Raw genomic sequence first — 16,571 nt, 5'->3', positions numbered from 1 at the left:
TACTCTTCACTTTGTGTCTTCGGAGAGCTCTAGTTTTATACTTCACTGTTGTGACAAGTGTAGAACTTCAGAAAATAGCTTTTATTAACTAATTCCCTCCCCAGCTTAAACCTGGCCACCTCCCAGTAACACTGTCACTAGCTTCCCAAAGTTATCTCCCCGAACGAGCCTTGTCTGTAGCTGAAAGCAGCACTGAGTGATTAGGCTCACATCTCACTTTGACTCGTACCTGTCATTATTTCAGCTGTTTCCAACATCAAAGGCAGCATTAAGGGAACAACGTAGGAGCACAGTCCTCATATTGGCTGACAATAATTAGATTGTCTGAGAGACATGTCTATCTCCACACTGATCAAATGGAGAAAGAAAAAAAATGCTTTTTAGAGTTTTACTTTTCAACTCCAGGACATGTAAATCACAATATATATGAAGACTACATGGCTGAGAAAACTCAATACAGTAAAGCTTATGAATAGATAAGCAAATGGACAGCGCACAAGTAAATTAAGAAAATATTTTAAATAATTTACTGTGCATATAGTCAAAACATATTGTAGTTCGTCATGCAAACATCATTGCGTGATCAACTGCATTAAACAACATTTCATAGAGAAATGCCTGATGAAGGGCGTTAAACCGAAACATAGCTGTTTGATAAATAAAGGTTGAAAGTGTGTTGAAGTCAATTTTTTGTTTTCAGCTATTGCTTTTACTTGTTGCTCTACAGGTGTGCTAAAACTATTTTTTTGGCAGGCCAGTTCAACACCTATATCACCAATCCATCTGTCAGTCTCCCTATCCATCTCACCCTCTTGTGTCAGCAAGAATCTTAGAATCTTTTACAGTCCTGTGAAGAAAAAAAGTACACCCTCTTTGAATTCTATGGTTTTACATATCAGGACATAATAAAAATCATCTGTTCCTTAGCAGGTTTTAAAATTAGATAAACACAACCTCAGATGAACAACAACACAAGACTGTACAGGCCTCAGTCAGCATGCTAAATGTTTAAAATTCATGACCATACAATTAGGAAAAAACAGAGTGACACACAGTGGCTTGTTTGGAAGGGGTTCTTCTCTCTAAAAAGAACATGACAGCATGGCTTAGGTTTGCAAAGTTGCATCTAAACAAACCTCAAGACTTCTGGAACAATGTCCTTTAGACAGACGAGACCAAAGTGGAGATGTATGGCCATAATGCACCGCGCCACGTTTGGTGAAAACCAAACACAGCATATCAGCACAAACACCTCATACCAACTGTCAAGCAGGGTGGTGGACGCCTGATAATTAGGGCTTGTTTTGCAGCCACAGGAGCTGGGCACCTTGCACCTTTCAGCGTGGCTAAAGCTGGGCTGAAATCTACAACAGAATGCCTCAAAAAGAAAAGAATCACGGTATTGCAATGGCCCAGTCAAAGTTCAGACCTCAACCCGACTGAAATGCTGTGGCGGGACCTTGAGAGAGCTGTGCAAACCTCAAATGAACTGAAGCAATGTTGTAATGAAGAGTGGGCCAAAATTCCTCCACAACAATGTGAGAGGCTGATAAAGTCAGACAGAAAACCATTACTTCAGCTTGTTGCTGAATCATGAGGTGTACCTAGTTTTTCCATACATGGCTTCACCATTTGGTTTAATTTTTATTAAATAAACATTGACATGGTGGAACCTGTTGTGTGTTGTGTTACACCTGAGGTTACATAGATGTAATTTTAGAACATGGCGAGGACCAGATGATGTTTTATTATGTTCTAAAACCATAGATATCAAAAAGGGTGCACTTGTACTGTACCGTATCTTAAACAGGGTACAATGGCCTCATTACATTGGCTGATTTCTCAACCTGGCTTCCTCACACTTGGCTGAAAACTGTACCAGTGAATGCTGATGTGCTTGACTTCTTGATAAGAGTACAGAAACAACTATCATGCCCGTTATTAAACAGCTCTGGTGCCCTATACTACTGCAGCATCCCCACAGTAAAAAATCAAAAATCATTAAACTGCAGTTTGGACACACTACTTAAGTTGTCCTGTTCATCCGACATCCATCCAAATGGATTTTTCCCAGTCTGTGCAATGCATGACCATTTACTCTACGTTGATTTTACATAGAGATAGAAAAAATTCTCATCTTTGTGACTTGCAGATGTTAACATTATTGGACTGCTTTACACAGTTACAGAGTTTTTCTTGTCAGAGTTAAAAATACTGTGAATTCAACATTAAACTTAGGTTATTTTGTTGTGAGAGAGCCATCACAGTTAGAATTATGACTTGGTTGTTAACATGACCAAGTCAGAAGCTGGTAATTATGGTAACTCCCATACAATAATAATAATAATAATATCCCATAATTACAGCATAATTCTTGCTTGTGTTTTATTTTTTCGTAGCATTCTTACACACTGAAGATTTGTTGAAATGTTCATTTCAATTGCTTCTATTTTGTTTTATTTGCTTTTTTAAGTGCTATGAGCTGCTCACCCAGTAGAAAACAACATCTAGGGCAGACTTGAAGAAAGAAGTCTAGAGTGGAATAGGTTCAAAATCTTGATGATGTTAAAGGGGAACACACAGGCAACTTTAATAAAGCCATAGAAGCACCCAAACGGAATTCTGAATGACGTATGGTCAGGACGCCTGCCCTGGGCCAGGTGATCCTTGTTTGACCTTTATTTGTTGTTGAGATAATAGAGGTATATATGTTTGTGTTTGTGTGTGTGTGTGTGTGTGAGAGAGAGAGAGAGAGAGAGAGAGAGAACTTGAGTGTGTGTTTGATTTACCCTAGGCATCACAGCTGGGGGTTTTAACTGATCTAGGCCATGCTTCGCCTGAAGTGAGTGAATATTTAACCCATCACAGCTGTTTTGGGGAATGTGTGGCTTAGGGCACAACAGGACTCCTGCTAATTTCACATTTTGTCCCTGGATTGAGGTAGATGCCAGATGTCTGTGTGTGTGCTGTTGCTGTTTCTTTGTAAACACAAATCACTCACTTATTTATTAGTTATTACCAGTCCAGCAGAAACATTTCATGTTCAGCATTAAACTTCATTCCTTTATTCACGAGCTTTCTCCATCAGTGGGAAGCAACAGCAATGTTAACTTCTTTTCTCTGCTGGGAATGGGTGTAGGTGGTGGTGATACTGGTCACTTGCCAAGAGCTTTGTTCTGTTCACTGTTCCATTTATTAACTACCTGCCCTGAAATAGTCTGAATGGGATAGTACCCTTAACATTACTGATGAAAGGTAGAATTGTTGGCTAATGTATTTTAAAAAAGAAATATTAGTATGAAAAATATTAAGTAATACATTTTTATATAAAATAATAGGATTTCATTTACATTAAATCTACCTAAGGAGCACCATCCTAAAAATAAACACATATCCATTTCAATGAGTCAGTCTTATAAAGTATACAAACCATCAATTTGGAACCCTGACTAGTAATTAATTGAAAACTACAACCAAAATTAGCCTAGCAGTAGTTGAAGGATTTGGAGTTCTGCAGTGTAGAGGTTGGCAATATTCATTTTTGTACAACATTAAACAGACTAACAAAATATTCAATATTCAAAAGTTTTTTATTTGACAAATAATGAAATGAAAAATGAAATGTCAACACGCAATATCTAACCTAATCTAAGGGCATTGTGTACAGGTGTGTGCGTGTGTGTGAGTTTATGTGTGTTGGAAACAGACAATGACAAGATGGCTGATTCAAACTGGCTACTTTGTCTTAAGCTGCTATGACTTAAAACAAAGGAAATATTACAAAGGATGGGAGCATCATCTGACCTTGCAGAATAGACTACAGAAAATGAGCTCAGTGACCAACTAAAGTTTCTGATCTGTACGGGTTCATCAGATAATCTTCACAGATGAACACCACTGTTCTGATGTTTGAAGCCTAAATCCAACCTCCAGAAATAAAAAGCTGATGTTAGGCTACAAACCAACTACACCTTCCAACTTAATTTAGCTCTGAGCTCTTCCACAAAAGCCTTTCTTCTTAGAAAGTTAGTGATAGAATGAAAGAGTGTGAGTAGAAACACAACAAGGCTGTAAAGGTGGACTGGTGAGTAGATCAGTTTTCATATCTAGTTTCATGACATCAACAACCTCTGTAGCCACTTGTTAGCAACTGCATTTTTAAAGACTCAAAAAAGTTTTACAAAATCACAAGTGGGGTATTTACTGACATATTTTATGTTGTAGAATACTTACTTCCGTGCTTTAGGATCATTCCCGCACCACTCTATTAGCCACCTGATGCTAACTCTTGTAGCTCCCTTTTCACTGGTAAACTCCACTGGCAGACCTCGTGTCATACCGGCTGGAACTAAATTATTTGCTTTTAAATCCTTAGACAGGCTCTTGCATTGCTGCCATGGTTAAGTCAAGTGCAGGCCTCTGTTTCAGGCAGGCCTGATGGAGCTCAGAGAGCTTTATGCCTATCCTTGAGGCAGGGTGATGAGAAAGAGAGCAAGCAGTGCTCTGTCTTGAGGAGAGCATCAGAGACAGAGAGGAGAGAGGAGCAGAGAGCTGGGTTTATTGGCCTGGTGACATCATGGGTCTTTGGCCAGGTGGTGACTACTGGTAGCTGAAGTTGGGAGGACCACCCAGGTGTGAAAAGGACCCTGAGAGACTGAGTTCAGTGGCCCTCCTTTATCTATGGCATAAAAAGAGCTATTTGGTCTCATCCTCCATTTTGAGTGGGCCGAAGCTATGGATGTATTGGCTGAAGCCCTACAGTGCCCTCTGGGCAGCACCACTACTTCATCCTCTCATATTGACTTAGGGCAGACTGGCAAGATGGGATAGGACAGGGATAGCATGTTAACTTTAATAGATATCTCTGCAACACAATACACAGATATCTTTGACAAAATGTCAAAACTGTTTTTCTTCACATTCATTTAATAATGTTAGTTGATTTTTGAGTGTTTTAAACTAAACTACTTACATATACTACCTTTAAGTAATTTCCTGTAATGTGTGCACTCACCTATACACAGAATTGTTCAGCATTGAAAAGTGTGGTAGCACTGTAGGTGCCAGCTGGACCTGCTCACATAAACCAGCAGATTGTAGTGCGGAAGGCTCCCGTCATTATCATGACAAAACAGCTGGGATATTATCCTTAATTAGAGGCTTTAGTAAATGGAGTCTTTTTTCACCTCATTTAATTAATGAGCTCCTGTGGTGTGAGAAACCTGGCATGCTTCACATTTGGAAAGCTCAAATGTGACTAAAATATTCCTTCGCCAACAAACTGAGCCAACTCTTTTGTCAGTGAAATGCAATTATTTCTTTTTCTCTTTGACAACAATGATGAATTCACATTTCACTAAAGTGACATTAGCTATGCATGTTTCTCCTCTTTGGCTGTCTCCGATCTGTGGGCCACTGTGACTATCTTAGCTCACGTGTCATCACGTTTAGGCTAATGGCCATGACAACATGAGATTAAGTGAGTGAGCATTCTATTCAATTTGATAATTACATTTAATCTGGTATCTGTCACATAGAGTTGCTTTTTTAAAATCATGTTCCTACTGTGTAATGTGTTTCGTGCCAGCAGTGCCTTAGGTACAGATATGAGCAATTCATAATTAATAGATGCTCAGCTCGGTGCTGTCTGTTTTCCCTTGTGAAGTGTGGATTGATGCCTGATAGCGAAAAAATTATTCCCTGTGAAACTGTTGTAGTTCTTCCCAGCTGCTTAGACATGTTTCATAAAATGTATTTTATTTCCCCAGACTGATATCACGAGTTTCCAAAATGTGTTAAAGCAAAACAAAGCATTCTGCCAAGACATTTGATCTTTTATCTAAATACTACAAATAAAATGGTTCACAAACACCTTGTTACCTTGAATACTCATCACTTGTCCACTACCTCAATGGTAAATGAATCTTGGAATCTCCTGAGATTAGCTGCCATAGATTTGGCAGGCCATGCATGAAGTGACCATGCATGAATCACGATGAGTCCCAGTTGTATGTCTCATTTAACCCTGAAAATGGTAACAATTTAAATTCTCTGCATCGCTGTCATAAATGACTTCTAGGCTTCTACCTTCCTGAAACTGAACACAGATAAGACTGAAGTCCTAGTTATTTGCCTCGATCTTATTTCTAACAGTTTTGCCCCCCACCACCAACAACCAACAGCAAGCACTCAGCTAGAAACTTGGGAGTTTTGTTTGATCAGTACCTCAACTTCAACCAGCACACTAAGAGTCTTGCTCAATTCGGCTATTTACAAATAAGAAATATTGCTTAAATCAAAACATTGCTCCCCAAAAACATAGTTGAACAACTTATTCATGTCCTCATTTCTTCTTGCTTAGATATTGCAACTCATTATATATTTTCCTTAATGATAGAGCAAAAGTTACATTTACAAAACATGGCAGCAAGGCTTCTCACAATCATTCAGTGCAGGAAACTCATTACTACAGTTCAAATTACACTGGCTCCCCAATCATGATAGAACTCAATTTACGATTCTACTCATTACTTTTAAATCACTACATTGTGGCGGACACCTGGCCTGGCATCGGTCACAGGCTATTAGAGTTTATGGGGCTATGTGACCGATGTATGCTGAAAACCAGAGACTGCATTAGGTTAAAGTAAGGACACTTGAAATTATGACCAGACCCCAAAAACAGACAACAGGAGTCTTCTCTAACTTCTTTACCAGAGATGTATCATCAGCTCAAAGGTCAAATGGCAAATTCCAGAGGACCAACTCTAATGGACACAAGGCCAATGTAGGAATACGAAGACGAAATTACCAGAATGAAAATAAGTTCATTCTTTACAACAAGATTTCAAGAAAAGTAACATCAAAAGAACTACGTTAAGCAACAGAGACTGGACCCTTACAGACCCACAGACCAGAGTTAGTGTTCCACGTCCATCTTTCTTTTTTCTCTGTTCTGTAACCCAAATTATCTTCAATGAGCAAATGTTTTCAGGTAATTTTGTGTAAATCTCAGATCTCTATGACATATACCAAAGCTGAGATATGTCATATAAGAATTTAGTCAATATCTGCTACGGAACCATCCTATCATGTAGTGACCACGACAAGACTTGATTTGTTAATCAAAGAACTGTATCACCGCTCATTTATTAATGGTGATAGAGATGATTTATTCTTTTGTCTGATCAGTTAATCACCTACATTATGTGTAATATTTGATACTGACACATGATCCTTGGTTGTATTGTTTCTTTCTTGTCACTAATAGCACTATCAAGCTACGTTTATCGTCTTTGTTTAATGGCTTAATTGGTTATGGTGGGAGGCGAATATGTGTGTGTGCGGTACCATGCCTTCAAATGTGGCATCATTCCCCAGGGATGAAACTGTACCTGTGCTCTGCTTCTTTTTTTGCTGTGAACTTAAAGCCATTTGCCATGTAACATTTTGCAGCATTTTGGCTTTGAGCCAATATTGTACTTTATCCCTGTTGTTTTGTCTTCGTGTCTTTGTTTCACCACATGCTCATCCAACTTAATGAACAGAAGTGCCTGAGTATACTTTATTTTTTTAATGTTGTTGATAGTAATGATATTAAGATGTATCCAGGTTAAGACTCTGGCGCTGGTCTACAGAGCACTGAAAGGAACTGCATCTTCCTGCCTCCAGGCCATGATCAAATCCTCATCTCTGGTGCATGGTGGCCCCCTTATCATCAATGATGGAAATCACTGGTCAAAAATCAAACCTCAATCTGTCACTTGAATCAACATATTCAGTGTGCACCAAGCAGGACAATGAAGCATAACAGCATGGCTGGCTATAAACAGTCTTGTAGGCTGCAGGCAAACTGCATGAATAAATTTTGTCTCAGAATCAGAGCCAATGTAATAACTTTGAGTATTTATTATTATTATTATTATTTTAATCAATAGAGATGACAAAGCAGGAGCCACAAGCTCTGTGGATAAAATACATAAGTCCCCTTCCCCTGAAAAGTTGTGTTTAAAATTAGGATTCAGGTATAGCAGTCATCTACCTGTGGACAACTGACCACCCCATCGCAAGGACCCCACAGTCCCTTATTTCAGTTAAGGCTCTTATATGTTATGGCCGTACAGTCATTCCAATAACAAAGTCCTCACTGAAGTCAAGACAGCAGCATCACTGCACATCAATCACCACAGACTGAAAAACACATTTTTAGTTAATGCCTAAACATGCACAACACAATGTTAAGCACTGGTAATACTGTACAAGCTGTTCTTTGTTCTTTGACACACACACTTTGGTAGTATCTCTCTCTCGTTCATATGGACTTCGAATGCTCTTGTAAGCTGCTTTGGAGAAAATGCCACATGAATTGAATGTAATTCTCTCCCAGTAGAAGGAGATAGATAAATGGAGATGCTGGTGCTAATGTGTGACATGTGTGCAGATAGAATGGTAGTACCCACCACATGAATGAGGTTTAATGAAATTTGTTCTTCTGGTAATTTCTTGAATTCTGATTGCTGATTGAACCATTGTTGCTACATGTAAAGGGGGGAAATAGACTCAAAGGGAATACAGGATTAGACTGTAAATTGTGCAGATGATTTTGTCCTGTTTGCTTTATTCACAGCAGAAAACAACTTCTCTCTTTAAAATCAGGTTCTTATCCAAGCACTGACCCAGTTTTAGAAATTCTTTTAATATAGAGCTGAGAGTCTGATGTTAGGTTTTCACATATTGTTGAAATCATTTTGGCAGTTATGAAGTCCTGCAAAGAAGGCTATACTAATCAACTTGACTATTTATTGGCTTTTGGGACCTACTGTGATACCAGGAGTTGATGCTGCAGTTAGTGTATGTATGCATACATAAATTAAAAGTACCTTGTGGTTCAAAAAGAGGACAAATCCCAAATATAGAAACCAGGAAGACATAATTAATATTCATCAGATGGAATCAGGAAAACCTTCCTTTCTTTGTCAGCTTTCTTTCTGAAAACAGAATACAAGTGAAAACCAAGAACATAAAAAAACTGTCCTTTCCATCCAGTTTTCACTTCCTCTCTGTACCCTCCTGCTCTGCTTGTTGTTTACATTGTCAGACTCCTCTATTTGCCTTTAAATTGCTCCTATCTCTGCTCCACTCTCTGTCCCCTCCTTCCACCTTGCTCTCTACATTTTGGAATCCCTGTGTTTGAGTGCTAAATCAGAGGTCTGTTGTTTTTCAAAGAGCAACCACCATGTTCCTTTGAAATTGTCCAAAACAAGAAGCTGTAATAGCACAGTGAAAGAAATGAAAATGCTGCCTCAATCGAAGGCTTGTGTGTCAGATGATGCACTCTTTTTTTACTCACTGGAGTGTGTGTTTTTTTTCTGCCTGTTCCACAGTCTGGCAAACAGTGAAGCTGGTTTACCCTACGACAAGGAGTCTATGGCAATCATTCATCTGAACAACACCACAGTCATGTACCTGAAGGAGGTTACCAAGTTCCTTGCCATGGTTTGCTTCCTCCGCAAGGAGAGCTTTGAGAGGAAAGGTCAGTCCATGAAAAGTCACACATATGGCAGAAACTAGCTGTGCATTTCAACAATCATTCACCATGCATGAAACTCACAAAGCTCAGCATTTGAAATTGAGCTTTGGGCAGGATCTCAGGAGCAGCAGGAGGCTTGTCATCACAGCTCAGACTTGCAGCATAACTAGAGGATGCTTCAGGCAAGCCTGAGCCAGCTCTAACTATAAGTTTTATCAAAGAGGAAAGTTTTAAGCCTACTCTTAGAAGTGCAGGGGGTGTTTCTGCCCCCTGGACACAAACTGGGAGAAAGTTACACAGTAGGTGAGCCTGATAGCTGAAGGCTCTGCCTCCCATTCTACTGATGGAAACTCTAGGAACCACCAGTTAACCATCATTCTGGGAGCGCAGGTGTCCTAGTGGGATTGTAGGGGACTATAAGCTCTTTAAGATACAATGGTGCCTGACCATTAAGAACTTTTGTAGGTGAGGAGGAGGAATTTAAATTCTACTAGTTAACACAGGAGAAATATGATCTCTTTTTCTAGTTCCTATCAGTAATCAACTGGAGAGTCTTTAGAGATTTGTTGGGGCAGTCTAATAATTATGAATTACAATAGTCCAGTCCAGAAGTAACAAATGCACTGAGTAGTTGAGTTGAAATATTTAAATAGAATTAAAAATGGTGGCTATATTATATATGCTTGATTGACTAATAAACACGGGACTCCATTGTTTCTGTGTTCAGTTCATTGATGATTCTGACAGGACAAGATGGTGGTTCACTGCTGCGTCTATGCATGGATCATTGCTCCCAGAGATGTTGTCTCTTGCTTTTGTTTTCGTACTCCCTTGTCTTTATTATTTATTATGGAGAGGCAGAAACTTCATACAGCCAGCAACAACTGCTACAGATCAGACTATTGCACCAACACTCTATTAGGAGAGTTCTCAAACACTCTTAATGGAATCTCAGCAGAAATAGCCAGAGTCCCAGTGGCTAATCCCACCAAGTGGAGGGCATTGAAAACAGAGGAGAGAGAGCGAAAACCAAGAGGAAGGCACAAGGCTGCCGAGCTGGTGTTTTAGCACGGCTAAGGAGGTTCTCCTCACAAACCACCACTCCTAGGCATTTTTTGTTGTTTTCAAACAAAATGGATTAACTTAGTCACAGCACAAGCAAACATCAGAGACTATTGTATGCTAATTATCACACTGAAATTAGGCTACATCCACTAATCTGATGCAGCAATAGAGCTAACAGGGCGCTCAACTCACAGCAGCTCCAGGAATGAAGACTCTGGTAAGAGCCGCAGAGGTGGACTGTATTTATACAGACAGTAACTGGTGTGCAAATACAGCCATCACTGAAAAGCACAGCTCATCTGATTTTGAATTCATGCCATTAAATGTCAGCACCTCTTCTAACTGCACAAACTCTGTATTGTTATAATTTATCGTTTACATTCCCCCAAATGCTAATGGTAGTATAGCACTTGGCTACTAGCATGACTACAACTTTAGAGCAACATGTAAAATCTGCTGCCAGAGGGGACAGTAATGCACTGGACCACGTTTACTTCAACACTGGGAAAGGCTACAGAGATTCACCACTGTCACATTATAGACAGTATGATCCTAACCCACTTGCCTCTCTTTTTAACTCCAGCCTAGTGACCCCTTAATAAGAGGGGAAAACCCACCATCAAAACCATAAAGATATGGCCTGCGACCTAACAATGGCCCCTCTACACCTCTCACAACTTGAACTTATGAGCAAATAAGTTGTGCAATATATACAAAGTTTAAATTGTGCAGCTACCTCTTTCTGTGGACTTTTATTATTGCTGTATTATTCTATTTTTATTACCAGTCTCTTTTGTTATCTTTATCCATTCTTTTTGTGCAAAGTCAGTACTGTTTCTCAGGGGAGGCTGTAAAAAAATTACCCCATAGGTCATCTGTTGCAGCAGCTTATTATGACCCATAGTTATGTTTTCACCTGGGTACAGCTGTTTGGTTTGCCTTTGAACCTGGTTGATTTTAAATTTGTCTATGGTTCTGAGCTGATAAAAGTTGTCCTTCACAACACTGACCAACTAACTTGTTTTAAGTATCCAAGAGGACACACTGTGTGAATTTGTCAAGTCAGGTAGTGACAAAGCTAGGAGGACCAAACATAATTACTTCAGTTTTGTTTTTATTTAGTTGTAAAAAGTTCCCTGACATCCAGCGCTTGATGTCATCTAGACAGTTAAAAGGGTTCTTCACTGAGCAAGTGCAGTCAGATGTAACTGATAAAACTGTGTGTCATCTGCATAACAGTGATATAGAATATTGCATTTCTGAAAGACAGAGCCAAGGGGAAGTATGTATAGTGAGAATAAAAGAGGGCCTAAAACTGAACCATGGGGGATGCCAAATTAAATGGGAGCAGGTGACAAAGAACAGTTCCCTGTTCTAACTGAAAAGGTTCTGTCTCTCAGGTTGGAGGCAAACCATTTCAACTTTGGGTCCTGAGGACCAACTACTCCCTCTAGGCATTTAAAAAAAAAATGTCATGTTGAGTATGTCAAATGCTGCACTGAGATTGAGCTTGATGGAGTCACATCTCCTCCTGCTTGAACACTTTGAATATCTTTGATAACAATCAATAAAGGCCCATCCACATCAAAAGGGATAATGGTTCATAATTCCAGTCAGCCAGACCAATTTTAGACAAATTAGATCCTCTCTTTCTATGGATACAGCCATGGATATTTATGCATGCTTTGATTTGTTTCCCATATTTTTAATGTATTACCTGTTAGGGGCAGGCTAGTAAGACAACTATTAGAGCTCTAGAATCACTATGCAAACAAGCTTGAAACTTTTTGATAAAAAGACATTTTTGCATCATCACTACAAGATCCTCAAGAAACATATTTTTCTAAGCTTTCTAAGAGAATGTTAGACTCTTCAAATCTGTGTGTGGTGTATAAAATTTTAAATGAATTGGCTCCTTCCTGTCTACACAAATTTGTTTGCTACTGCCCTGTTAGCTCTGTAAGACCCAGTACCTCTTTGTTATACAACCTTTGGACAATCAGCTTTCTCAGTTAAAGCCATTACACAGTGGAATGCTACAAGATGACATAAAGAGCTGTGGTTCTATTAGTGGGTTTTAAGTGAAACTAAAAAAACTGTTAAGTACTGACTTCATAAGCCAAATATTTTGCTTGTCCTTACCTTTATTCCTCTTATTCTTTACATTGGGTTTTTTCTCATGGTGCTGACAGTCTGCCTGTGTGTGTGTGTGTGTGTGTGTGTGTGTGTGTGTGTGTGTGTGTATTACTGTGTGTGATACAATGTTGTTTGTGATTTTTTTGCTCGTTTGGTTGTTTGTTGAATGTTAATGTCGTTTGTTGTATGTTTAATTGACTTAAATTGACTTTAAATAACTTAATTTCCCTGAGGGAGTCATCCCAAAGGGATCAATAAAGTCTGTCTAAGTCTAATTGTGACCTGCCTGGGGACTACATATGTAAATTAGCCTGAGTCTAACTCTGGTTCAATGCATCAAATGGCAAGCAGTATGTTTATAATTGTACATGGTCCCCTAACAAATAAAGATATTTAAAAAACAGTCTCTCCAGGAAGACATTCCTACTGTTGCTCTAAGCAATTCAAACCAAAAATGCCGAAAATGAAAAAGGAGAAATTGAGAGAGAAGTTCAAGCCCAGTTTACTGTCTCACCTCACCAGTGGGTGTGAATGTTAGATTGTCAGTTTCAGAAAGTTACAGAAATGTTTCAGCATCTTATTATTATTTCAGGCACTGTATTGGTTTTCAAATAGACCTGTATATTCGTGTTAGCAGCAACATTTTCAACTCAGATCCAATTTAAGATACACAGACGTCACTCTGGATGGGATTTACTAGAAGTCATAAGAGGACCAGTGTGTTCACTGAGCAGTGAATGTTGTGAATTGCCAGTTACAATATAATATGTGACACAATATAACAATCTGTTTATGTGACTTCCTGTATATACTGGGGATTCTAGTATAAACCTTCTGCCTTGGCAGCAGCCACACAACCCAAGAACCATTACCTTTTAAAATCACCACCAATGCTAACACTGCAGGAAATTAGCTATATATAACTATAACATACTGTGAATAAGAACCCCCAGTGTATTTAAAGAGTGGAGCTGCAACAAGAGAAATGTTCAGTGAATGTTCCTGCAGCATTCACCAATTAGTTAAATACTGCTAAATACATAAAGAGATTATCTGAAGCATCTTAATCACTTGGTGTATTATGTATGGGCTCTCTCTGAATGATAATTATACATACAGCCAATAGTATACATCACAATTAAATCTCTTGTTGATTTTTGAGTATAATTTAATGCAAAATACAGCAATGTTTATATAATATCATCTTTTATGACTCCACTGTCTGTTCTGTTTGTGTGTTTTTTCAGTATGTTTCTGTTTGTATGTTTTTTCAGTATGTTTCTGTTTGTGTGGTTTAACTCTGCGCCATCCCTGTTCTCTCTGTAGTTGTATAGTCTGACTTTGTTGGCCTGGTGTTGCTGTTGAGATTAATCATTCCTATAGAGATCATCATGCTGAGTCTCACATCTAAAGAGTGTCTGCAAAGTTGGAGAAGCACAGACCCTGTGCTTTTTACATTCTTGACTGTTTACAACTTTTTTTGAATGTCACACAACTTTTAAATTCACTTTTTTGTTTTTCTGTCTTGGGTTTTTCATTGCATTGCTGTATATTGTGTTTTGACAGATGCCAAGGTGATTAAATGCAAAACCTGAAAACAGAAATCCTTAGCATCTCTTTATCTGACAGCTTCTATAGCTGTCAGTATATACATTTATCTGAGATTTGCATTCACCATATGTTTTTGTCATTATTATATTTATATATATTATTGGTGATTGTGATTAACCTACGTTTTTTTTAGTCTCCTATCAAAATATTTTACTATTTGAAAATGTCATGATTATTTTCTACCACTGATGTCAGACCTGACTTACAGTATCAGCAGTTAGTCATTATTATCACAACACCATAACTAAGCAGTTGTTTTGATAAATGACATTGTTGAATGTCATGATAAACTGGAATATCACTGATTACTGATGAATGCAAAATGACCAATGTTATAATAAATGTTTTTCTTAGATGTTGCTTAATGCTTCATATAACTACTGTTGAATACAACCACTTGCACAGGCTGAGTCATACTAACCAAACTAAACTGATCTTGTTGTGTTAATTATTGTATTGGTTTGAATATAGGATGTCTCTGATTATGTCTTCTCTCAATCTGTCCCTCATAGGATTGATTGACTACAACTTCCACTGCTTCAAGAAAGCCATCCAAGAGGTTTTTGATGTTCGAATAAAGGTTCAACAGAATCGTAAACTCCTCAGTCAGAGGAGGTGGAGCAAACTGACTGTGACCAATGGAGTGCTTAACAACCCCCACTGAGGACTGGTGACATCACATCAGCCAGGATGTATCTGATCTACCCCTGGTAATATCCAAGAGAAGTTTTTCATCTTACTGGGTGTTCTATTCAGTCTGTTCAGTCCACCATCCTCTAGTTTGTCTCTCCTCAGAAGCAGCTATGTGTCAGCAGCAGAGAAGACAAACTGTCTTTCCCCAGGCTGACTACATTTACCGGACAAAAATTGTTTTCAAGTAGGCTCCATAAGAGGTGTACAGGAAGATTAATTAGTCTTAGTCCCCCACCCTCCATAGCAGGTGGGGGTTTTATGCCTATACTGACCACAGAAACTCATACTGTAGATAGATAGCATTTACCACATACAAACAGCAGTAGATTTGTGGGATTTGAACAGCTGCTTGTAAGATTACACTGCGTCCTGTGACATTCTGAGACAGGTGAGTGACAGATGCCAAAAACAATCATGTCAAGGTTTTAACCATTTAGTTCAACAATGTTTAGTCTGGTGGTGTACAGAACAAATCTAATTAAGCTTGAGCAAAAACCCCTCACTGCAGAGCCTAATTCACCTATGCACTACATTTAATAAACCTGAACACATTCAAACTTCACACAACCAACCACTAATACAGGAGCAAGGATGCAGCGCTCAGAACTGTTGTTTGCAGACTGAATAAATACCAGATGTATACTTACTGCATTCAGAAAGTGAATGAGGAAAAACTGAGTATAAAGTATTCAGACCCTTTACTACAACACTTTAGACTTAGCTCAGGATCATCTTTGAGGTGTTTCTACACCTTATTTGTAATGCACCTGTGGTAAATGTAATTGATTGGAGATTAACTGGAAGTTAATGAAAGTGGATAATGAATATCAGAGCAAAAACAAGGTATGAGGTTGAAGGAACTGTCTGCAGAGCTCAGAGACAGGAATGTGTTGGGATACAGATCTGAGGAAAGCTACAAAAAACTTGCTGCTGCATTGAAGGTTCCCAAGAGCACAGTGTCCTCCACAGTTCTTACATGGAGTAAGGTTGGACCAGGACTTTGTCCAGGCGAAGCCTCTCATCAGTGAAAGTTTGCAAAAATGGCCCCAAAGCTGAGATTGAACTGTTTGGCCTCAGTTCTAAGCGTCATGTCTGGAGAAAACCAGGCACTGCTCATTACCTGCCCAGTACTGTCTCACTGGTGAAGCATGATGGACGCAGCATCAGGCTGTGGAGGTGTTTTTCAGCAGCAGGGACAGGGGACTGGTCAGGGTTCATTGAGAAAAGTACGGAGGTATCCTTAATGAACCTGCAGAGACTCTCAGGACCTTCAGACTGGGCCAAAGGTTCACCTTTCAACATGACAATGACCCCAGGCACACAGCCAAGACAACACAGGAGTGGATTAGGGAGAACTCTGTGAATGTCCTTGAGTGGGCCAGAGCCCTGACTTGAACCCAAGCAAACATCTTTGAGACCTGAAAATGACTTTCCACAGACAGTCCCCATTCTGCAGGATCTGCAGAAGAATGGCAGAAAATCTCCAAATCCGAGTGCAAAACTTGTCACATCATACCAAGGGTCTGAATACTTATGT

At 39.1% G+C, this 16,571-nt stretch overlaps 1 protein-coding gene across 2 annotated transcripts in view; it reads left to right on the top strand.

The window, feature by feature from the left end:
- rragd (ras-related GTP binding D) overlaps positions 1–16,282 on the top strand; it is a 36,179-nt gene extending 19,897 nt beyond the window's left edge. For both annotated transcript variants that reach the window (XM_018697690.2, XM_051078267.1), the window contains exons 6-7: positions 9,384–9,532; positions 14,854–16,282. In XM_018697690.2, coding sequence (XP_018553206.1) covers positions 9,384–9,532; positions 14,854–15,005 — 301 coding nt within the window. In that variant the 3' untranslated portion in view covers positions 15,006–16,282. The remainder of the gene's footprint in view (positions 1–9,383; positions 9,533–14,853) is intronic.
- The last annotated feature ends 289 nt before the right edge of the window (positions 16,283–16,571 follow it).

This window comes from Lates calcarifer, linkage group LG19 (assembly GCF_001640805.2).
Source record: "Lates calcarifer isolate ASB-BC8 linkage group LG19, TLL_Latcal_v3, whole genome shotgun sequence".
In the NCBI taxonomy this organism is placed as follows: Eukaryota; Metazoa; Chordata; class Actinopteri; family Centropomidae; genus Lates; species Lates calcarifer.
This window is presented reverse-complemented; position numbering and strand designations above follow the sequence as displayed.